The 22,124-nt window shown below is 40.0% G+C and overlaps 4 protein-coding genes across 4 annotated transcripts; 1 reads left to right on the forward strand and 3 right to left on the reverse strand.

Annotated features, from left to right (window-relative positions):
• Nucleotides 1-523: 523 nt before the first annotated feature.
• On the reverse strand, nt 524-4,873 carry prf1.5 (perforin 1.5). The gene is made up of 5 exons (XM_023275761.3): nt 4,181-4,873; nt 3,589-3,874; nt 3,108-3,379; nt 2,496-2,637; nt 524-1,728 (listed from the first exon to the last, which is right to left on the reverse strand). Exons 2-5 carry the CDS (start codon nt 3,847-3,849, stop codon nt 841-843), a joined length of 1,563 nt encoding a protein of 520 aa, XP_023131529.2. The 5' UTR covers nt 3,850-3,874; nt 4,181-4,873; the 3' UTR covers nt 524-840.
• Nucleotides 4,874-5,400: 527 nt separating this feature from the next.
• On the reverse strand, nt 5,401-8,654 carry mpeg1.1 (macrophage expressed 1, tandem duplicate 1). Its single transcript, XM_023275771.3, has 2 exons — nt 8,144-8,654; nt 5,401-7,819 (listed from the first exon to the last, which is right to left on the reverse strand). The coding sequence occupies exons 1-2, from the start codon at nt 8,591-8,593 to the stop codon at nt 6,155-6,157; spliced, it is 2,115 nt and encodes a 704-aa protein (XP_023131539.1). The 5' UTR covers nt 8,594-8,654; the 3' UTR covers nt 5,401-6,154.
• A 2,532-nt stretch (nt 8,655-11,186) lies between these two features.
• On the reverse strand, nt 11,187-12,052 carry LOC111572190 (protamine-like protein). The gene has a single exon (XM_023275753.3). It carries the CDS (start codon nt 11,993-11,995, stop codon nt 11,435-11,437), a length of 561 nt encoding a protein of 186 aa, XP_023131521.1. The 5' UTR covers nt 11,996-12,052; the 3' UTR covers nt 11,187-11,434.
• A 3,156-nt stretch (nt 12,053-15,208) lies between these two features.
• tspan36 (tetraspanin 36) lies at nt 15,209-22,020 on the forward strand. The gene is made up of 7 exons (XM_023275752.3): nt 15,209-15,397; nt 18,977-19,168; nt 19,372-19,446; nt 19,600-19,695; nt 19,978-20,124; nt 20,374-20,457; nt 21,089-22,020. The coding sequence occupies exons 1-7, from the start codon at nt 15,338-15,340 to the stop codon at nt 21,167-21,169; spliced, it is 735 nt and encodes a 244-aa protein (XP_023131520.2). The 5' UTR covers nt 15,209-15,337; the 3' UTR covers nt 21,170-22,020.
• Nucleotides 22,021-22,124: the final 104 nt, after the last annotated feature.

The following is a 22,124-nucleotide window of genomic DNA, read 5'->3' on the forward strand; positions in this document are numbered from 1 at the left end:
GCTCTTTAACACTCCCTGTAGTCAAAATCCATTGGGGGGCGTTATTTTTATGAACAAAAATTCTAAATATGTAATTGTGGCACACAGTGAGGAGTTTTTGGGGGGTTTAATCAGTAACCACAGAGGGACTTTAATTTGTGATTATGCATGAATTCCTCATATGCTCTGACAATAGACTGAAGCTTTTTTAACACTAGTTTGGCAACAGCAAGGTCCAGAGTAGTATGCATTTGGATTAGACCACATTACTGAGATGATTTATGATTTTTCTTTATGTTAAAAGTATGTAAAGGAAGTGCCCCAGATAGCTCAACTGGTTGAGTGGGCGACCCATGAACAGGGACTGTAGTTCCCAAAGCAGCGGCCTGGGTTTGATTCCCGCTCACGGCCCTTTGCTGCAGGTCTTTCCCCAATTCTTCTCCCTACTTTCCTGTCTGCCTCTTCACTGACCAATAAAATATGGCCAAAAATGACTGTATGCACATCCCACTTCCAAAAAAAAAAAAAGGATTTGTAAATGTAGAACTTTAAATTCCAAATCACAATTTCTTTATTCTAGTATGCAGAAATAGTATACAACATGACATTTAATACTGATGCATCACAACACATATACATGGAAGATAATTATCAACTATATATATTTACTTTAAAGGATGGTCTTTAATTTTGTATTCTTTTTGTCAATTTATGTTCTAAGAAAAGGTGAACAGATTTGTTTCGTATCCAAATGTTAAAATTCAAGCAAAATTACAGTTTACACATTCTTAAAAAAATGACATTTGATAAAAGTTATCATGAAATCCTAAAATCTAAAACAACATACCATCATTTAATGCTCTACTCTGCATTGGGGGAATATCGTCCACACCTGAACCCTGTCAAGTGAGCATCACATTTGATTGTGTAGGTGAAGTAGAGAACTCCTTTGCGCAGCTGACAGCTTAGAGAATGAGTTCCTCTCTCAGGAAATACAACACATCTCCCCGCTACATCATTATAAAGCACGTCTCTATCCCAGACTTCAAACCTCAACTCCTGACCCAGTTCCACTGAGCCAAAGTAGAAAGTGGCATTCCACACCGGGTCATTGTTGTCCATCACTGTCTCGGTCTCCTCATACATGCCGCTGTAGAAGATCTTCACGTAGGCGTCTGTTTTCGTGAACGTATCTGCCCTCAGCCCTGCAGCTCTGTGGATCTCCAGTGTTAGAGTTCCTCTGCCGGCCCTTAAAGGACAACAGTTATGGTCCAGGTTGGGGGTCGGGGAGCAGTTCTTGAAACCAAAGTGGTCCTCTTGCAGCTGGTTCTCCTTAATGTACTGTGTGACAGTGCTCCTCAGATTAGCACTGATCTGGGAGTCCTCCACCAAGTGATGCAGAGGGAATATGGCGTAAGAAACCACATCAGGATTGTCGTGGAGGCTGTTCATCCAGCTTTGGTACGCTTCAGATGGATCCTCCTGGTAGAGGATGTCTGGGAAGTACCTCTCCCCTCCAATAACCTCAATCTTATGGGTCATGAAGCCTTGGTAAAAGCCCATGCTCATGTTGCCCTTCAGGAGGTTGTCGCATTTGTTGGAGAAGGTAGCGTTGCCTGGCAGGAAGCCCAGAGCCATACGGAGTTCAGCATTCAGACAGGTTTTAATATCTGACTCTGAGAAGCCCTTCAGTGTGGCCAGACAGGTCCTGAAGGCAGTGACTCTCCTCACCTTACCACCAAGCTGGACCTGCCGAACACGAGCAAATAATGGAGTCAAGGCTGAGAATTCCTTTCATTAACTTAGTCCCTCATCACTTATCTTCAGCATCATTTTGTTATAATCAGTACTCTGAACCTCAAGCAGTTTATGGACATTTTTTTTTAACCTTCTGTCATATTTTTAGTCACCGTTGGCTCTTTTTTTTTTACTTCTTTGGAAGCAGCACAACAAATGCTACAAGTAGAAAGATATAATGTTCATGAGCTATAATGCCATTAATCTGCAAAACAAGAATTGACAGGTACATTTCTACATTTTATATTTTATAAATGTACCCATAGTGTTACCAGTACTGGAAAAATTATGTATCTCCACACACTATGTACATATTACTACTTACATTTTTACAATCTGTATAGACACCATATTTCCCATGACTTTGCACATCACCTCCAGAAAGGTTTCACCATGCTGAATGTATCTTCCAACAGCTTGCTTCAGCCTTCTCCTTGGTATACTGTTTATGAGCCATACTGCATTTATTTTATTGACAAAGTATGTTTGATGTTCCTCAATCTATATTCGTAATCCCTCACTTAATTTCAGAATTGACTCCTATGTGCTGTGTAAAATCAGCCTGCAACTCAGCCGCATACTTTCTGTCAAGTGACTGTTGGTCACAGCTGAGTATCATGATTTTGAGCTTAGATCTGGTACATTTTCCTGACGGAAGCACACTATAAGAAAGCTGTAAATCCAAAGAAAGCCCTGTGTAGCCAACAAGTTTCTCTGACCTGGTGTATATAATGTGTTCCATAGGTGTCTATAAGCCGTCTGTACAGGGCTTTGCTCTGGGTTGTATTTAAACTCTGTGGCAGTCTCTTCAGATGCTTTGTGAACTCTGTACTCAGCTGGGGATGATCAGCCAGCCTGTAGCTACAAAAACAAAAGGCATGTGGTGTTTAACCATAACACAATGACAATGTAATCTTGACTTTTCTGTAACAAAGACAATAAACTGCTAAGTTCACTGTGAGGTCTCAACTTGCACCATTGGACTTGAAACTTGTCACAGCAAAAAATGTAAACAGAAACATTTTCTTGCAAGCTGAGACTCATTGGCATGCTGTAATCTAGGACATCTTTCAGGTCGGAACATTTTCTGCCTTCTATACATGCAAAGATCAGCAACAAAGTTTCGACAGACTAAATGAGCCACATGTGGGTTTTGCTCATGTCCACATATAACTGCTCATTTATATGATGAGCTTTGCTGTTGTGTAACAACACTACATTTTAAATAATTTCTCTCACTGTCAGAGCATTTTTTTCATTCTGCATTTCAGTCCAATAAATTCCCACTAGTGCTACATCAATCAACATATTACTACTCCACTCTACTTTACCTGTAGTAAGTGCAACTGATTTCATGAATGGCGAAAGTGGCTTTATCCACACTGTGCTGCGAACGAGCAAACTTCGCCAAATCTGAGCGGCTCCCTCCCAGCACCGCCTTGCCAATATTATCCAGACTCAAACCCAAACCCCAGTTGTTGTTAACCAGCGAGTTGGAGCTGCGCAGCAGGGAGTCCACAGAGTGGTGGAGGGCACTGGAAAGCTGCTTACTGCACCGGCTGAAAGGACGCCAGTCGAGTACAGCTGCTGGGAGCCTCTGAATCTGAGGGGAGGAAAGGGCAGGATGTGGCGTGGGATGAAGTTGAAAGAAGAAAATAAAGGAAGTACAGCGGGAGGAAAAATGTAGGGCAGGAGGAGAAAATACAGAAACAAATGGTTTGGTTGGAATACAGTGAATGAAGTTTAGTCTGAGTGAAAACGCCATGATAAAGAGTGAGGAGACTGTGAAGCAGCAGGCTTGACAGTTTTCACCTGTCCATCTTGGAAGCGGTTTGGACACAGTGTACAGGTGTGGTTGTCAGCCAGGTGAGCTTTGACATTGATGACATATGCTCCTGTTCGACGCATCCGCACCACATCGAAGCCTTCCCCTGCCAGGTTGTGACCCGGGACAAAGGGAGCTTTCTCACACTCAGGCCCTGTGCCAATCCGACAGCCCTGGACCTCCAACGCTACTGGCAAAGCCAACATAAACAGGACAAAATTTCTCCACTGGAATCCTCCTGCTTGCATGGTTACCTAAACGTAACAGAAAACACTGTGGGAGAGGAAGTAAAGTTTAGATAATATATAATTTAATGTATTAGATAGTATATAATTTAATAATTTAATGACAACTTCAGGACTGTCTTGCATGAAATATTTTGCCAAAGTTGCTTTCTTTGCCTTTGAATTCAAGCAAAATTGAACAGTAACAAGTTATGTTTGCTGCACTATAAACAGAGACGAGAGATGAGCTTCTAATCCTCTCTGCAATATAAACTGCAGTAATCCAGCCACAGATGTTGTGTTAATGCTAAAAATGTAGAACAGACCTGCAGCATAAGAGCACATGCACTCCTACCTTGGACTATTTTTTTGTTCCTCCTTCAGTTTGTCTTCCTTTAGGAATTGTTGAGCAGTGGTTGCTTTTTCCTGCTCTTAGTTTTAATTTTTCTTTGCTATCTCCATCGATGGCACAGCTTACTGTAAACGATGAGCTGCAGACTAAAGTCTTGATCCTGTCCGGCATGAAATCACGGTTCAGCAAGCTTCTGCTTTGCTGCCAGGCTATGGTGGAAGCCTGCTGGGTGCACTCTTTGGTCTGTCCTCCGCCTTTTGACAAAGAACAAGGAGGGAGTTTCCCTGCTTCGAGGCTGTGGATCTGCTGCTCTCTCCCTTTTCCTCCCCCTAAGGCCTTAACAATTTCCTCAGCATGACTGGTTTTGTTTTCATGTTCAAGACCTAGTTCTGTGAATCCCTGTCTGCCCTGTTTGTGTATGTGTGCACGTGCATGTGTGGGGGAGGGAGATATTTGTGTAGTCACGAGAGAAAAGATGAACATTCGTCTGAGTATTTATGAGAAATGGGTGTGTGTGTGCATGTGAGTGTACAGTGCATGGCTGTAAATGTGCTGGACTGAATGTGTGTTTGTGTCTATATAATGCCTGAGCTGGCCTGTCTGTGTACCAATAACCTTACAAAAACCATGAGGTCAGCTTTGCCATTGTCTATTTATGGATGTGGGTGGAATGTTGGTGGTTTTCTCAGTAAGATCAGGGTAGGTAGAGGCATCTTACTGCACTCTTCGCAAGAGGTTTTGTTCATCGTGAGTCAGAAATAGATTTGGTTTTCAGTTCAGGTTTGCCATTATATTTAGAGCACCAGTGTGTACTTTGATGCCACGTATACAGAACCATACGATTTCTTGTCACAAGTTCCCTTTAGCTTTGGCTTCTGCATTTTGTACTTTCACAGTATGCTGTAAGTAGAATAGAAAGGTACATGTGTTTCAGATTAAATTGTGGAAATGGACCAGTGACGGAGGTATTTTAAGGAGGGTTAAAGTTTGACATGACATGAGAACAGTGTTGGTTCTTTACTATGAAAAATGAATGTATTACACATCACTCGATACTTTTTTATGAGAAATCAGTGCACAACTATACTCTTTTATTCCCTGTAGACAGTAATTTGTTACTCCACTCATACTAATTTTGCATTTACTCCGCAGCATCGTCTGAGGTACCTTGTCATACATTGTGCATAAATCCCTATACTGATAAAAAGAACATACATAAGATCTTTCTTTTATGTTATTTATTTTAATAATTATCACAAAGCAAATTGCAAATTTGGTGAAAATCAGTCCTAAGAAGACTTCACAGAGAAAAATGTTATGATGCGAATGAGGCTGAGTTACATGTTTTAAAGAGTCAGGGTGGTACTGGAAGCAAGTTATTCTGCTTTTAAATAAAAGTAATAACTGAACTGATAAGTAAATGTAGTACATTATTCCCGACACTGCGAGAGACAGACCACAAATGAATACAATATGAAAATGACAGCAGATTCATGAGTTGTTTTAAAGTATTTTAACAAACACTCCAGTCGAGCCAAGTCTTGCAGATATTGAAATAAAAATGTTACATGTTCATTTATTCTGGATTAAAATAGAGATTTTATAAATGGTAGGTCCAATCATACAAAGCATGCAAAGCTCATGAATAAAAAAATGTTCATCTGCTAAATGCCATTGTGTGTCTTGGCCTCATGAGGGCAGTAATGGTTCATTAAGAAGTTTTAAAATCACCTCTGATTCACCATTTAGTGATTTTAAAGTCACACTACCTCCAGATCTAACAGAATACAGTACAGTCTAAAGTTTAAGTATAACTAGTAAAATAAAATTTATGAGATGATAATGTAAAAACTGATTCAAAACATTAACATTTTCCATTTCTGTAAGACGCATGACAGTTATTTGTGAGGTGGCAGGAAACAAGGCAGTTCAAAGCAGAACCTGTCTCGGCAGATTAATCTCTTTGGTGCTGAGCCTCTAAGCTACACGTGTCTCTGAAGCCTCGTCTTGCTGCGACTCCCCCTCAGTAACCTCACCTATATTCTCATAGCCTCTTCTATTCCTCCTTCTCCTCATCAGGACCACTGCCACTACGACCATCAGCAGCATTATACCCATCACCCCAAACACTATCCCTGCCTTTTCTCCACCAGACATCTGACTCCGTTCTGAGTTAAGAGTGTGAACAATTTGCTGGATTTCCTCTGGTTTGGCAATTTTCCATGCCTTGGTCTGCCCCACTCTCACCCAGCTTGTTTCTCCTTCAGACATCACCATTACTGTGTTAGTGGCTTGCATGGTTAAAAGTGGAGGTTTAGTGAATGGAGGCAGATGGACCGGTTGCAGCTGCCCACCTGTGAACAACCCGGACTGGACACAATAAAGAATTTCACAGCCGTCGCTGACTGCAGCAAGGTGCTGACTGAACTTGGGAGGGCACCTGCGTTGATTTCTTGCCAATGGATTGCTTGACTGACAGCTAAAGAGACCACCAAATGGGACTGCGTATCTGGTGCCAGTCTCAAAATCGTTACTCACGCAGAACATTTGGCCATCTGAGAGGAACTTTACTGGAATGAAGTTTAAGGGGCAGCTTTTGGCTTTTGTGAGGGGGTTCAGGAGAGAGGGACTGTACATGCCTCCGAAGAGGAACCCTGAATTTTCTGGGGCTGTTCCGTTTACAGAGCACCAGTAGGTGTTGATGCGAGCAGAGCGAACATGGTTGTTGTCCTGACATATTTGTCTCGTACAAGTCTTCAGCCATAAAAATCCACAAGCATACGTTTCCCCATAGCAGTCATACGAAGTGTAACTCTGCTGTTTCACTTCTGATCTCAGTTGAGTCGAGGCGTAAGGTGGACGGCAGGAGAAGTCGCCCGTATCTGGGTTTTTCTGGGCCAGAGTATCACAAAGTGGACCTGCATCAGGGCTGATTTTGACACACTCTTGGTAGACACCACCAAAACTAAGGTTTGTAGCAGGGCCTTCACAGGAACCATCATCAACGTTGGCCTGGAAGTTGAAGTTCTTGGAGTCGATGTCAGCACACCCAGGGCGGGTGTTGACCTTGTAGTAGCGCTCTACAGCCTGACTCACAGTGAGAGCCACTTTGTTGATAGTAGGCTGTGGCAGATCAGGCAGGGTGTTGGTGTTTATGATGTAGTGAAGGGGAAATCCCGAACGGTCAATAGCAACCAGGTTGTTCCTGGTACTTTCCTGCCACTTCTGCAGAGTGATGCCAGGATAAAATGGTATGCCACCGTGGCTTTGGGTGAGGGAGTACTGAATGTTGGACTGATATGTTTGAAGTGATGAGCTCTGTTGGGTACTTTGGCTGCTTATTTCAAACTTGACTTTGTCAAAAAAGTTAAAGCCAGCCAGTGCTTTGACGGAAAAAGTCTGCGACACACTGTCTGATACGTACGATGAAGTGAGGTAGTCTTCCTGCACCAGTGAAGCCCCAGCATCGACACTGGTGAGGACATGAGTTCCATAATCCAGCACCATCTTCTCTGAGAGATAGTCTGCCTTCCTCGTCTGGTTGTTTTCAATTGCATCAGCTATTTCTTTGGCTTGCTGAGCGAAGCGTGAATCCAGAGTGAAGTCTGGATAAGCCTTAACTGTGTAGATGAAGTTGCGAACCTTTTGAAAGAAGGATTATATAATAACATTAACATTATATCATTAATTGTTTCAAGTTATTGTTTTTCAGACATTTACAAAAAAGTCCTTTTCTTTATATGCTTAAATTAAAATGACTATATAACCTCTGTCCTAGGACTACAGTCAAAAAGTAAAAAAAACAGTTAAAATGTTTTAAGGCAATCAACTCTTTTATAAATCACATTTTAAGCAATACACAAAAGTACTTTTATATGCATTAATTTTTGCTGTAAATCAATATACACTGAGAGTTTTTTTTTCGTCTTATAAGTGCATCCAAACCATGACAGAATAAAAGCATACCTGCACTCTCGCCAAAGTTGAAGAATCTCGGACCTGATGAGTTTTCATCCTCATGTTCTCAGTAGAAAATTTTCCATTGAGCACTGAAAGGAAGGAGATGTCTGCATTTATGCTGTGAGACGTTACACTTTTCTGCTCCAACCATGAACTGATTATTTCAGAGTTGGTCTCCACGCCCGTCTCTTTGTGTGGGATGACAAACACTTCATCTGGGATGAGGTAGAGCCCGTCCTCAGTGGTCTGGCACTGGAAGTAGCTGATGTTCATGACTCGACCCATGTCCATGTTCCGGAGGTTGTCCCAGCCTCCGCCTGGCAGCACCTCCAGAGCTGTGACAGAGAGGTTGGTGGATGCACGACATTGTCTGAGCCAGTTGGTCGAGCGGCTTACAGGGACTGAAGAGCAGACATGAAGGAGAAAGAGAACCAAGTGGATCGCTGCCGGCTTCATGGTGGCTGTTTGAGAAATGAGGGCTGGGATAGCTGAATTTTAACCTGTTGCCACATTCCTCCTCCTCTATTGTTGGATGTCATATGACAAACAAGAACTACTTGTTCAACATGGAACAAAAGGGGATGTGGTTTTGTTTTCATTTGTGTCTGCTGCTCTGTTTTTGCCTCAGATTATACTGTTGGGGCTAATTATTAACATTAAAGTGAACCTTTGATTGCTTTTTATAAGTTTTAATCTGAGCAGTCTGCATATTAGTCATGACTATATTGGACTATAACCATATAAAAGGCAATATTTCAGTGATTTGTCTTAAAGGTGAAATGCTTTATAGATGAGATTTCTCAGTTACATAAAGTGTATTGAAATGAAGTCATGACAACCTTCCTAAACACACACACACACTTTCAAGTGAACGAGACCTCTGTGCAGTTTGCTTTTCACTCTATAAAGGATTTAGCTGTTTTTCAGATGTAATCTGTCTTTTTATTTATCCAGCCACCAAAAATACACCTGTTTAAAGAAAAAAAGGAGCAAGTAAGAGAAAGTATGCTGGAGTGCCCTCAAAAGGTGGTTGTTCAATAAAAAAAAGTTTTAAAAAATTAAAGCACAAGTTAGGTACTTCACATTCTTCCTCTTATCAACAGGGAACAGAAAGTACATATGAAAATAAGATCTGAGGAAGTGCCAGCGTTTTTACATATCTGGTAAAAGTCACGAGTGCATAGATTTCTTAGTCACACCAGTCACGTCACTACATGAATGTCAGGCAAACTACAAAAGATGAGTAAAAAAACACAGTGTAGAGACAGAAGTCTCCATTATTACATATTGTTTATTTTGGATTAATATGTGACACTATATAAATAGATATGTAATATGTCACACTTGTCTGACTTCTCTCACACTCTACCTGACAAACATACAGGATCGCATAATGAGACTCAAAAACCCCTGAAGTAGCAAATACACTCCCTCCACATTCAACCACACTAAAAGTAAAGTGAGGATGTTTTCAAAAATAAAGTCATGAATGATTATATATATACAGTATATCAATTTATTTCACACAAAGCATAGCAAGCAGAAAAGCTTCAATCACATTTTACCATTAAAACTGCTACAATTCTCCTATTACACGCAAATACATTTTTTTTCAAGGCACCTGGCAGGAAAATTACATCCTGCAACAACTTTTCTGTGTTTTAGACTTACTTTCTTCATGCCTAATTCAATAGTGTCGATATCAGGAATCTATGGGTACATAACTACTGCAAGACTCCTTGTTCTTCTTGCAAAAGATTGAGCTTTATGGAAAATTTGTTGAAAACTTGGTAGTTTCTTCAGTTTATGATGGGATTCTTCATCACCTTGGTTTAATACCATGTCAAATATAAGAGCTTCTGTTCTCAGCAGAGTACATCTAAGTGTACTACATGTTATTATTTTCTGTTCCCTGCATATTAAAAGATTTTACAAATATTTAGGAAGTTGTTTAAGTCTACTTCTACAGCCATATGACCTGAATGTTGCCAGTAGATGTCAATAGATACTATGCAGGATGAACTCTGTAGCCTGAGGAGTCACCAAATACAATAAAGAAAGCTAGCAGTTTAAAGCCCCATTACCTTAGAATATAGTATGTAAATGAGAGAATCTGTATGAATCATATCTTTTTTTTATGTTTGTCTTCATCCTTCAGTTCAACTCTCCTTTCTTCTCACACAAAACTCACACATCGTAACCATCATGTCATCTGCGGTTTAAATTCCGTCATAAACTTGGATGAGGATGGTAGTCTACGTCGAAATTCATCATGCACTTGTCACTATCACTTCTTCTATTCGCTACTGAAACCCTCAAGTATTTTTTTTCCGAGATAAGAAGAAATCCAACGACCACTGTCTGTCACGCCCATCAAACCTCACTGTGGTTAGTGATGATTAGCTCCACGCTGCCAGCAGCTAACGAGTGCCACCAGCTGTTGTTATGGGACCTCCTCGGTCTCACTCATATTCTGCAGATCATTCTTCACTCGACATCAGTGCAGGAAGAACACGCAGAAACATCTACCAGTTCCTAGAAAACATATTTTGTAAGTAGTGGTAAAATTTACATGGAAGGAAACAGGTGTAGAGGTCTTAGTTCCTGTGCGTAATGGTGCGTAATGGAGCGCTTCTCCGGAAAAATAAATAAAATACACATTTGTAGGTTAATTTGTCACATTGGGTTTACGCATTGTGATAAAATATGCCAAACAATAAATAAAATGAAGTTAAATTCTGGAACTTAAAATGTGTTTAAAAATCTGACCCACTGTTCCTGTGCGTAATAGTGCGTAATGGTGCGTAAAAGCGCTTCTCCGAAACTTTCCGCGCGCTGTTGGCCGTTCTGTTAATCAAGAAGGTTCAGGGTTTTTTTTCTAAGATCCGACTCATTGCTTCTGAATGAAACGATTATAGTTTATACCTAAGTATTGTACTTAATTATAAATGTTTCTCAGTTTATTATTGTCTACAGCAGACTGTGTTCCGAGTGTTTTAAATAATTTATGAAACAGTTATTCTGAGATAAAACCACACCTCACACTGTGTAAATTAAAATAGTTTTACTTTATTTTTTTAACATTTCCAACTATTGCAATTCATTCTAATACAGACTACCACAGAAAGGAGAGAGTAAGGGGTCTCAAACAGCAAGTTCAGTATTTTCAACTGTAGAAAAAAATAAAATAGCTAAAGCAAACTCAGGATCTTGAGAAGAATGCAGCTTAGTCCACACAGTCAAAGGCCGGCAGAAAAAAAAAGCCTTTGTGCCGCACAGTGTTCAGTGGAAGAATATTCACTTCTTAGCAGCAGCTTTGGTCCTGGTCTTGGGAGCTTTGGCAGCCCTGGGAGCCTTGGCAGCCCTGGGAACCTTGGCGACCTTGCGTGTGGCCTTCTTGGGGCTCCTTGGCTTCTTGGCAGCGGCGGCTTTCTTGGCTTTTTTGGGACTCTTTGCCTTCTTCTTTTTCTTCGGTGACTTCTTGGCTCCTGCTGCTTTCTTTGCACCGGCCTTCTTGGGCTTCTTGGCCTTTGGCGTCTTCTTTTTCACCACCTTCTTCTTACGAGGAGTGGGGGGCTTTTTGTTCAGCTTGAAAGAGCCTTTGGACCTGACCAGAGTTTTCTTGGCCACCAAGCGCTTGATAGCGGTGGCGAGCCTGACTTTGTTCTTCTTCAAGTCGTACCCTCCGGCTGCAAGAACCTTCTTCAGGGCTGCCAGGGAAATGCCATTGCGGTCTGAGGACGCAGCCACAGCCTTCAGTATCAGGCTTGACACAGTCGGACTTTTCCTCGCCTTGGCTGCCTTTTTGGGAGACTTGGCCGCAGCAGGCGGCGGCAAAGCAATCGCAGGAGCAGACATTGTAATATCTCTGTCACCAGGATCAAGTTGAAGACTGAGTGGTATCTTTGTTATCCTACTGACAGGTCCACGCTTTATGAAACCCCAATGAGAACCGTGTAGACTCAGCCCCGCCACCACTGTGCGCCTCTTCTTTCCCTCTCCGATTTGATCAAGTTTGTGTTTTCTTCAACTCGATTATTCTGTAAAATTCCTGCGTAAAATGCCATATATCCATATAAAACGCATCTCATAAGAATCTACGCAATCTCAGCTGCATATAATTATATTTTTTGTTCAGAAATTGGTAAAATTCTATTAAATATATTGCGTAATTTCAAGGTGACAGTTGCAGAATGTAATTTGAGATGCGTAATTTCAACATTTTAACAGCTCTACATCCTGTGAACAATCAATTACAAAGTTTTTAAAATGAACAAGCCTTAATACAGAAATGTGTCTGACATACTGGCCTAAAATTTTTAAATAATTTCATTTGTTTTTGAAAAATATATTCATTTAAAGATGACCAAAGAAACACAGTTGCCTTATATCTATGCTGAGATCACCATAGAGTGACCCAGGCATAGGTAGCAAGAGCAAGGATGTGTTTCTGCTGAAAAGGTTTATGTCAGGAAGGTTGAATAACAAAAAAAAGTTTTGTATAATGATTACATAGTAACAGTAAATACTACTATATGTCTCCACTGTGTGGAGGGAGATGGATTAACCAGTCATTGTTATCAGTCTGTTAGGTGGGGCAACCAGACCAACGAATTTAAGATTAATTTACCGGGTTTTTCAAGACTCTCTGTCAATAATCAGTGAGGGACAATTATCAGTTATCAATGATAAAAGTGTAAGCTAATTTCTTTATTATTGAAGCATCAGTTAGTGGTTTTTATAGCCTCCTTATTCATTTTAACAAGAACATTCTGACATTCTTTCCTTCAGTCTCTAATGTTCAGCCTTAATGTACGGAAGGTTGCAGGATTTTTTTGAAATATTAATTTTAGTCTGATACAGTCTTATTTCAGACATAAAATAGCATGCACTTCATATATTTTGTAACCATTTTGTGTTATTTTACATATTTGTGCCCAGTCTGTAAAACCAAGTTGCAGATACATTCACATATTCTGTGCAGTTTGCTTGTTTGACTAATTAGGTGAAATTCTGTAGCTGATTTTTCTAGAAAGAATCATCATGCAATTCTGTTGTTGTCTGTCATTCTGTTTGCAAACTGCATTTGCAAAAACAATTGTAGTGCACATTTGTAGCTTAAAGTCATTTGTCATGTTGATTGGAGAGAAATTTGTTAAACACTTAAAGAATATTTGTCTCTGTCTCTCCTTTGTGTTTTCTCCCGCTGTTTTTTTTTCCTCCTAAATATGAGATAACATGTGCACTTGTGTGTGTGAGGGAGAAGATTGGCAAATGTATTCCTGCCTCCTGTAGTGTACTGATAGCGCCTCCTGCAATTACATGAAAATCTACTGTACAAACACACAGCAGACTGGAGAAGTGTTGTTTCAGTAAAGATGCAGTTCTGTTTTCGTCCAGTAAGGGGCAAGTCTGTGCTGTCTTGAGCAGAACTACGTTTTAAAGTGGCCAGTAAAGGACATCAATGTGTGTTTGGTGGCCATGAACTAAATGTCATTTTTTTCATTTTAGAGTTGTGCAAACTTTTAAGTTCACCTCTATAATGTATTTGGGTGAAGCAGAAAAAAAATGAGATCAATTAATAATAATAATAATAATAATAATAATAATAATAATAATAATAATAATAATAATAATAATAATAATAATAATAATAATAATAATAATAAAAATAATACTTTTTTTTAGTGCCTTTCTTGACACCTAAGGTCCCTCAGATAAAGTTGTAATAATCTTCTTGAACTCCCATTCAGATGCATGTATTTCTGTCTTCTTTAACTCTGTACAAACAGCTTGGATTAATTTGTTAAGACTGATATGTTGTCCCTGTTAATAAACCAAAACTCTTACTTCTTGTGTAGTTTTTGTCTAATCTGCATCCACAGTTTAATGTGGGATTTAATGATTTGATTGACTCCTTTTGGTTTTTGTTCAGTCGAGGTATAAAAATTGGAAACCTTTACCCATATTATGGACAAAACCACAGCTGTAAACTTCTGTTGTGCTCCCTCAAACCACCCCAGTAGGTAAATTAAGCGTCTGTGAATTAACGCAGCAACATTTATCTTATCTTCCAGTGCCGCTGTATTACAGATGAGGCCTCCAGCCTTTGTGGCAGTAAACTTTCAGTGTGATCAGTGTTTTCTAGTAGTCTATTAAGCTGCCAAAGGAGACCACAATCACAACTGGAATTTACTCAAAGAGCAGAAAAGTGAACTATCACGTAAGGTCACAAATTCATGACTGTTCAACTTCACAGTTCCTGGCAAAAAAAAAGAAAAAAAAGTCATTACTCAATTATGCTAACGGTAAGGGGTGCAGATTCTTCTGAAAAACTAAAAATCCTCGTTAGAGTTGAGTCATCAGAGACTGGAGAGGATGTTTATGTTGTGTTGCTGTTAAAAACTATCAAAAATAAAAGGTGGAGTCTACACTTTACATTGTACACTCTAAATAAATAACTTAATGCTATGTGTAATTTGTACTGCATCAGTGGATTCCAAACCAAATTCAAGTTTAGGTGACCTATTTTTACTTTACCTTGAGTTGCTATCTTGGTATGCCTGGACAATGTCAGAAGGTGAAGACTGGTTAATTAAAAACGAGTTTGACTGAAGAGGAAAAGCTGATTCCTCTAACTCAACGTAGTTTGTTGACTGAACATAAAGAAGTCGGCACAACTAAAAAAAGATGTGAAAGGCGTACATTGTTTTTTATAATATCTTTATTTTAGCATTATTGTCATTCTGTCCTGCTGGAACATGTACATTTCCTAAGAGAAGGCTCAATAAAAAGTGATCTTAACTTTTTTGCTCCCCCACACATTGTTTTTGGAGTGTATGGCATGTTAATATGAATAAATGTCCATTATACGATATTAAAATGTGCCCAAAATGCTCACGCCAAAACAAAATATGTACAGTATTCTCTTAGGATGTGTATGTCTTTGATTTCCCTCCTCCTCCCTGGTGTGTGATGTGATGCAGCTCCCAGCAGGAGGCTGACATTAAGCAGGGAGGGCTGCAGCTCCGTTGCATTGCTCTCCTCCCCAAAGCATGTGATCATGTGATCTCAGTCACTGCAGTCAGGCAGAGAAGGGCAGCTTGTGACCAGAAGCAGCAGGAGAAACCCAGTGCTCCGCCAGATCAAATAAAAACCGAACGCAGCGTCTCCAGTGTCCCTCCAGCCTCTCCAGACGCAATGGACTGCGGAGTCGTCACGTCCAAGACCATCCTCCTCTTCCTCAGCCTGGTTTTCTGGGTAAGTGGTCGCTGATTTCTCCACCTGTACAGATTTGAAATTTGGCATTTTAGGAAGAAGGGAGCAGTGAAACGTGGTTGATGGCTGTACAGCAACGATTTCTGCCCCCTTTTTTAAAAAATACCATCCTGAATAGTGGCTAATTGTTATTATCCTGCTGTATGTGAGGCCTCGTGTTTTAAAGATTTATAAATCAGAGTTGATAAACATCTGTGTTGCCTCCTCCAGTTTTGTTGTGCAACACAGTCGTATCGTACTTCCTCATTTGAGCTCCATAGCTCAGATGTCCGTTGTTCTTTTATTTAGAAGCAAAGAGATTTCGAGAACAGACCAACATTTCCCATAAACCTCAGTCCATCTGAATCACTCTGACCCACCTCAGTCATGCTGAACTCTGACTCACTGTCATGTCTGATCAAAAGTCACATCAGATAAAACGTTGATTTTTTTTTTTATTGCTGGTTCATACTGACTGGTTCACCCTGACTCTCACCATTTGGTCTAATTTATCTCCTTATGAGAAACTTCAGCAGCAGGCACTGTATAAACTCCTCTGCCAGTTTGTGGCTGTCTAATTAGATTACTGTGAGAATAAACAGACTACTGACTAGTGTGTGTAAATATTTGTAAGAGAGAGCACAAACATGGTTTATTGCTTTAATTTGAATATCAACCTCCACTTTTTTTATTTCCTCATTCGCCATCTTATTCTAAACCTCATACTTTTTATTCCTCTTTGTCTGTCACGCTTTTTTTCCCCTCATATCTGAACAATATCACTTTGATCAGAGTCCATGTTGAAGGATTATTTTTTTGTTTCGGCTTTATACATATAAGAATTTACTTGTTTTGAACTGATTCTGCTTCACAGACAACGTACTTCGACCACAGCAAGAAAGAAATGGTGTATATTCTGTATTCTCACTTCTTGGTTAACCCACATAATGTAAAAAGTCACATACATGTGGACTTGTTGTTCAAACAGCTACAGCTCAGTGGTGTTGTCGGTTGAACCTGCTGACTGTTTATGAAGAAAGTGGGCCAAAGTCCACATATTAGAGGGAGAGAAGTGAGCATATGTTTGTTTTTCTTTACTGATTTATCAGACCAAGAGTTTAATAGCCAGGTTGCCACATTCTCTCCAACTGCCCTTGATTTCAGTATCACTTCATATTCTGCTTCGTTGTTTTGTTGTCGCCATAGTGACTATTGAGTTCCCTGACATAGCAAGATAATGGAGACTTTCCATAGAGCAGATTATATGTTGTCAGTAAAGCACTTCCTCAAAGGGAATCATTGAGATTTTGTTTGGTTTCACACTATAATATAATCTCGTTAAGTCTTCACTTTACTGTGTGAAGTGTGTTGTGTTGTAAATTGGTGCTCTGGCACTGAATACCATTGGAATTGAGTTGAATATGCTGTAAGAAGCTGCACATTTTGAACAAGGTTAGCTGCAACTTTGGTGTAGAAGCGGTACTGAGAGCTGTTAAAAGTTGTGATTCATCCAAAATCTCAAACTGACCTGTCAAACTGTGGCTGATAAACATTGTACAAACCCTCAAAAGTTAATTCAAGGTTTATTGTAGAAGTTTTAAACAGATTGTTAGTGTTATAAATGTAATCAGGGCTTGTGTAGTCTTTCAACAAATTGGATGATTTATGAGGGAAAATCAAAAGTTAAACCATTAATGTGCTCTGAGTGCCTGGAAGCACATGAGCAGAAATGTCACGGCTGCTTTCGCTCCTAGTCAGCCCAACCTGCATCACTCTGGAATCTGATCTGAGATATAGTATTAGTGCTGCAGGGACCCGCTAACATCATCCCTGCATCAAGAGACACAGCCTCAGAGGTTAATCACATTCCAGGGAGGTGGCGCCGTGCGTGGACGCTATACGTTGTGTGTAAGCCTCTTTGTGCTGCTTCTTAGGCACAAGATCAGAGTTTCTGGAAAGATTAGGGGTGAGTGGTGGAGAGGGGGGGGGTGGGTGTAGACTAACTACCCCACAGGGATCCCGTGACTGTGGAGTGATTAAGAGAAGTGAGTCATGAGGTTGAACTCCAGAATGAATTATTGTTAAAGACCGCACAAGACACACATGCTCAAATACGAACAAGCAAACAATGAAACAATGTAGAACTCCTATAATTATGAGGGAAGCGATACTGAACGTGACGCTAATCCACTGAACACAGTGGAGGCATAAATAAAAGGGAATTTCACCTTTTTTTTTTTTTTTAAGCAATAGAGTAGCACCGTCTTCTTTTTGCCATAGGTTTTTCTTCTGACACGCATAGAAAAATGTATTCTCCTATTTCATCTGTGCTATCAGCATGTCAAAACAGGACAAACAGATATATTTCAGTATAATCTCATTCACACATTAGACTCAGAAGTGTGATTTATGCAGCTCATTAGGCTTCTTTTGTCACAAACCGTGGCCTGAATCTAGCCTGACGGTGCACTTTATGGGGCAAAGGGGAATCAGGAGTAGGGATAACACGACTTTAGATACACTGGCTTTTTCAACAACTGTTAGTGTTGACACCTAGTTCTGACCCTGTGGACTTATCAGGGATGTGGAACAGATTGGCCAATCGCTGTTTTATAATTTTTAATCTTTGGAAGTTTGTTCCGTGTATGCAGAAAGAGACTCCTACATATGCAGTCTTGTGACTGGTGATCTCAGTACTGAAGCATGACTCAGAGAACAGCCATGATAATGGTGTGACTTAATGTAACATACTTCTGACTCCACCTTGACAAACTATCAGTGACCCTCACAGCCTGTGATAATCATGTCAGATCACACTGAATAATAAAATGAGAAAAGGAAATTATTTAGAATTAATAGTGTTAGTGCTTATAGGAAGACCGTCCTGCGTTACTATCCCCTTTATTTTTTGTATCTTAGAAAAAAAGCATCATAGTAGTAGTATTATAATGTTGGACAGGATGCTGCTGTGTATTGACTGTGTCAAGTAGAAGACCAAATGACTGAAATATCACACTAGTATTTACTAATAGAAAGTTGGTTTTTGGCTACACACTGTACAGAAGATGAATATTTCAGCTACTGCACAGAGAGGAAAACATAGATCATATGGCAAATGCCTTCAACTGTATCAATATGTGTTTGTTTCTGTAGTAAACTGCATTGTTGAATGAAGATTTAAAAGCAAAATCTCTATTAATTCCATGAATTTCAATTGCACAAGCCTAAAATAGCATCCCAGATTGTGAATGAGCAGAAATAGTGAAAATTATTTCAGCAAAGTTTAATGCTGAGTGTAAAATCTTCTGTATTGAAACCGTGTCTGCAGAAAAATGTATACTTCTGTTGATTTCAGTTGGATTTTTATTTATATCAGACAGAAAAATGAGAGAACTTGTGTCTTCTAAAGATATTTATTTCAAAAAAAGTTCCTTTACATTCGCTGTCAATTCTTTACTGGATACACATGTAATAATAAAAGCATCCTGATGTGTCTCCACACATGATAGCTCCTCATTCTTACCTATCAGCTGTGAATAAACACTTTGACATGTGTCTAATGACGCTGTCTCTTCCCTGCAGGCTGCTGGAGCAGCGTTGGCCTACGTTGGTGCCTACATGATCCAGAGCTATGACAACTTTGGCAGTTTCATTCAGGACAAGCACACGCTGATCCCAGCAGCGATCATTATCGGCATCAGCGTGGTGATGTTTGTCTTCGGCCTGGTGGGATGCTGCTCCACGCTTCGCGAGTCTAAATTCGGCCTCGGCTTTGTAAGTGTGAGGGAGAGCGACGGAAGAGTCAGTCAGCCTCTCAGATCCTTGATTTTTGTATTCTCAGCTGGAGTCTGCAGACGGAAACTGCAATCGTAGCTGTCATTTTTGATGTTTTAACTGTGTTTTCCAGTAACACTCGTTTTTCCTTTAATTCTGCCTGTTCTATTCTCTAATTTCTCTCATCATCTATTTATCTGCAGTTCTTTCTGATCATCATGGTGATCTTTGCAGCTGAAGTGGCTGCTTTGGTGTTTAGCTTCATTTACCAAGGGAAGGTGAGGCACAGACAGATTTTCTAAACAATGTTAGAATTTCAATCTACATTTTATCATCCATTTTGAATGCACTGTAGCAAATGTTCTTTCTTTGGGAGTCCATTAATTACGCGCCTGTCTACATACATTGTCTTTTTTCTTGTGTCTCTCCAGATTAATGGAAGCCTGGAACGCCCTATGAATGATGTCTTCTCAAGGTACGGTGGACCAGAAGCTGAAACCAACGCTATAAACCTGCTGCAAACTGAGGTTGGTCTTCTGTTCTACTGCATATAAATAGATCTGTTTTCTCGGTTGTGCTTTCATTCTCTTCAATCTCTTCTGCATTCTCTTCCACCTGCTTGGTTTCATTTCCTTCTCTTGCTTTGTGGATTTGCTTTTCAATCTGTCTTCATTAAAAATAAATAAATGCATCTTCAAACAGCTATTGCAACCAGCAAACAAACACTGCGCTCTCTCCACCTACATGGCCACAATGTAAGTAATGGAACATTCTTATCAACTGTATGTTTTCTCTTTGACTCTGTGCAGTTGAAGTGCTGTGGTGTCCACAACTACACCAGCTGGTCCAACACTACCTGGTTTAGCAGCCACAACAACACAGTGCCTACATCCTGCTGTAAAAACGCCACGCAGTGCACTGGCAGACTGGATCAACCGGATCTGCTTAACACAGACGTAAATCTGTTTTTTTTTTTTTTTTTTTTTTTTTTTTTACATAAACAGTATGTCAGTATGCATTAATTTACACAAATGCTCCGCATCGGGCACTTTTTATTTAGTCTTGTTTATTAAATGCTTGTAACTGCTTGTACACTTTGGAGAACACCTTGAAACCGGTATTATCTTAATTTTTGATGTTTATTTCTTGAGCTTCTGATGTGCTTCACTGTTTGTATGCTGACTGTGCGTGTGCCTTTATTTTAGGGCTGTGAACCCAAGCTGGAGCGCCTCCTGCAGGATGTGTTGAGATATGCCATGCTGGTCGTTTTCGGTTTTGCCATCATCAAGGTAACATAAAGTTTAGCTGCTGAGTGAGCATGGCTGTACATTCTGCTCCCCGTTAGCACAATGCAGGGGCATACACACTAGTCAGTGCAACAGATGGTGCATCCTTTCAGGGAAATGGGAGATTACACAATATGCTTCTCTGTTTCCAAGTGAATTTCTAACTGAGCACTCATTGTAGCACTCGTTGTGTGATTTGTCAGAAGTGAAGAGCTGAAATGAAGTGTTGTTTAATGGAATTACCCAAATAGAATATTACTTGCCTTGAAATCTACTCATGTTGATTCACAATGACAGCTTTGTTGGAAGCTTCAATTTGAAACAGAAAGGCATAAGTGTGGCCCATTGTGACATTTATAAGCTTTACTTATTGAATTACGCATTTCCAAGCTATTTTTCTAAGAAAGCTGACCTCAGAGACAGTGGAAGAAATGCATGAATGGAACGTCCTTCTGATTGTCCCGTATACTACTTTCTAAGTCTTGCTCTTTGCAGACATTTAGTAGAGTACCTGATCCTTGTTCTCATGGCATTTAGAGTACTTACACTCCAGCCCTGAGCTCATCTGTTCATGCTGCCACAGAAAATGTGTTTGAAGCCTTGTGTCTGATGACCTTTATTTTTGCTGTTGCAGTTCTTTGGGATGCTGAGCGTTTGTGTGATAACCTGTAGAACTGGCAGCCGGAGAAGTGGCTACCAGCCTCTGTACGCCTGAAGCACTTTCTGCAACCACCTAGTCTACTTCCATCCCCACGTTTTGCTCCGCTAGGTTTGCTGACTGCTTACACTGCACTGTACAGAAGCCTCCATTCACTGTGTAGAAATTTGATTCAAATATGGACGAGAGGATCATACCGGAGCATTTCTCTACAGATGAAATCATCATACAGGTGCCCTCTGACTTGTTAAATCATTTTGTTGAATGCGGCCTTCCTTTTAATTTTCAGTTATTACCTGAATTTCCCACATTGAAGATGTGTAACCTACAGTTTTGATCTGGCAAAGGCAGCCAGATGTTTCTGTAATGTCTCAGTCCAGTTGTGGCCTTTCTTTGGAACAGCCCATAAGTAACACTGTAAAAGTAATTAAATCATTGTAAATGTTAATCCCTCTTGAAGAGCTTTGGATTTTGTTTGCTGAAAGCCTTATTCTTCTGAGGCAGCATCTCGCTTCCCACGTAGTCTGTAAAACCAGTGCTGCTGCTAAGACATCAAATGAGAGAAAAGATCACAGGAAAGAAATCTATTTTGGACATTAAGGTTTCTGCTTGTAAATCTTACTGAGCCTTTTCCTCTGCAGCATCCTGTAGATTTTCTTTTTGAAGGACATTACACTTCAGAATGTACTTTAATGAATGACTTCAAATGATATTTTAAGCTTTTTGTGATTGTGAACAAAAAGACAGCGGTTTAATGCCTTATTTAAGGTTGCAGTATTTATAGCCAACTAAATGAATATATACACGTCATTTTATGGTCAGTTACCTGTATTGAACTGGGTAGTGGTTCTACTTCTAGTTTGTTGTGTTTATGTTTCTAAATTAAAAAGGTGAATATTATCACAATAGTTTGTGTTTGATGCAGTTATGTCACACACTTGTATTACCTTCTCTCGTACATATTTAGTTTTTCTTCTAGTTTTCTTCAATTTTCACTATTTAATCACTCTTC

The sequence above is a fragment of the Amphiprion ocellaris genome, chromosome 6, assembly GCF_022539595.1.
Source record: "Amphiprion ocellaris isolate individual 3 ecotype Okinawa chromosome 6, ASM2253959v1, whole genome shotgun sequence".
Classification (NCBI taxonomy): Eukaryota; Metazoa; Chordata; class Actinopteri; family Pomacentridae; genus Amphiprion; species Amphiprion ocellaris.

What these genes read in the sequence shown, in the direction of transcription:
- prf1.5 (XM_023275761.3), bottom strand. Translation starts at nt 3,849, where the DNA reads ATGCAAGCAGGAGGATTCCAGTGGAGAAATTTTGTCCTGTTTATGTTG. An exon ending in ACCGCTTCCAAGATGGACAG is followed by an intron (nt 3,380 to 3,588) that starts GTGAAAACTGTC and finishes TCCTCCCCTCAG; the next exon opens with ATTCAGAGGCTCCCAGCAGC. An exon ending in ATCAGTTGCACTTACTACAG is followed by an intron (nt 2,638 to 3,107) that starts GTAAAGTAGAGT and finishes TTGTTTTTGTAG; the next exon opens with CTACAGGCTGGCTGATCATC.
- mpeg1.1 (XM_023275771.3), bottom strand. Translation starts at nt 8,593, where the DNA reads ATGAAGCCGGCAGCGATCCACTTGGTTCTCTTTCTCCTTCATGTCTGC. An exon ending in CAACTTTGGCGAGAGTGCAG is followed by an intron (nt 7,820 to 8,143) that starts GTATGCTTTTAT and finishes TTCTTTCAAAAG; the next exon opens with GTTCGCAACTTCATCTACAC.
- LOC111572190 (XM_023275753.3), bottom strand. Translation starts at nt 11,995, where the DNA reads ATGTCTGCTCCTGCGATTGCTTTGCCGCCGCCTGCTGCGGCCAAGTCT.
- tspan36 (XM_023275752.3), top strand. Translation starts at nt 15,338, where the DNA reads ATGGACTGCGGAGTCGTCACGTCCAAGACCATCCTCCTCTTCCTCAGC. An exon ending in CTAAATTCGGCCTCGGCTTT is followed by an intron (nt 19,169 to 19,371) that starts GTAAGTGTGAGG and finishes ATTTATCTGCAG; the next exon opens with TTCTTTCTGATCATCATGGT. An exon ending in GCTTCATTTACCAAGGGAAG is followed by an intron (nt 19,447 to 19,599) that starts GTGAGGCACAGA and finishes GTGTCTCTCCAG; the next exon opens with ATTAATGGAAGCCTGGAACG.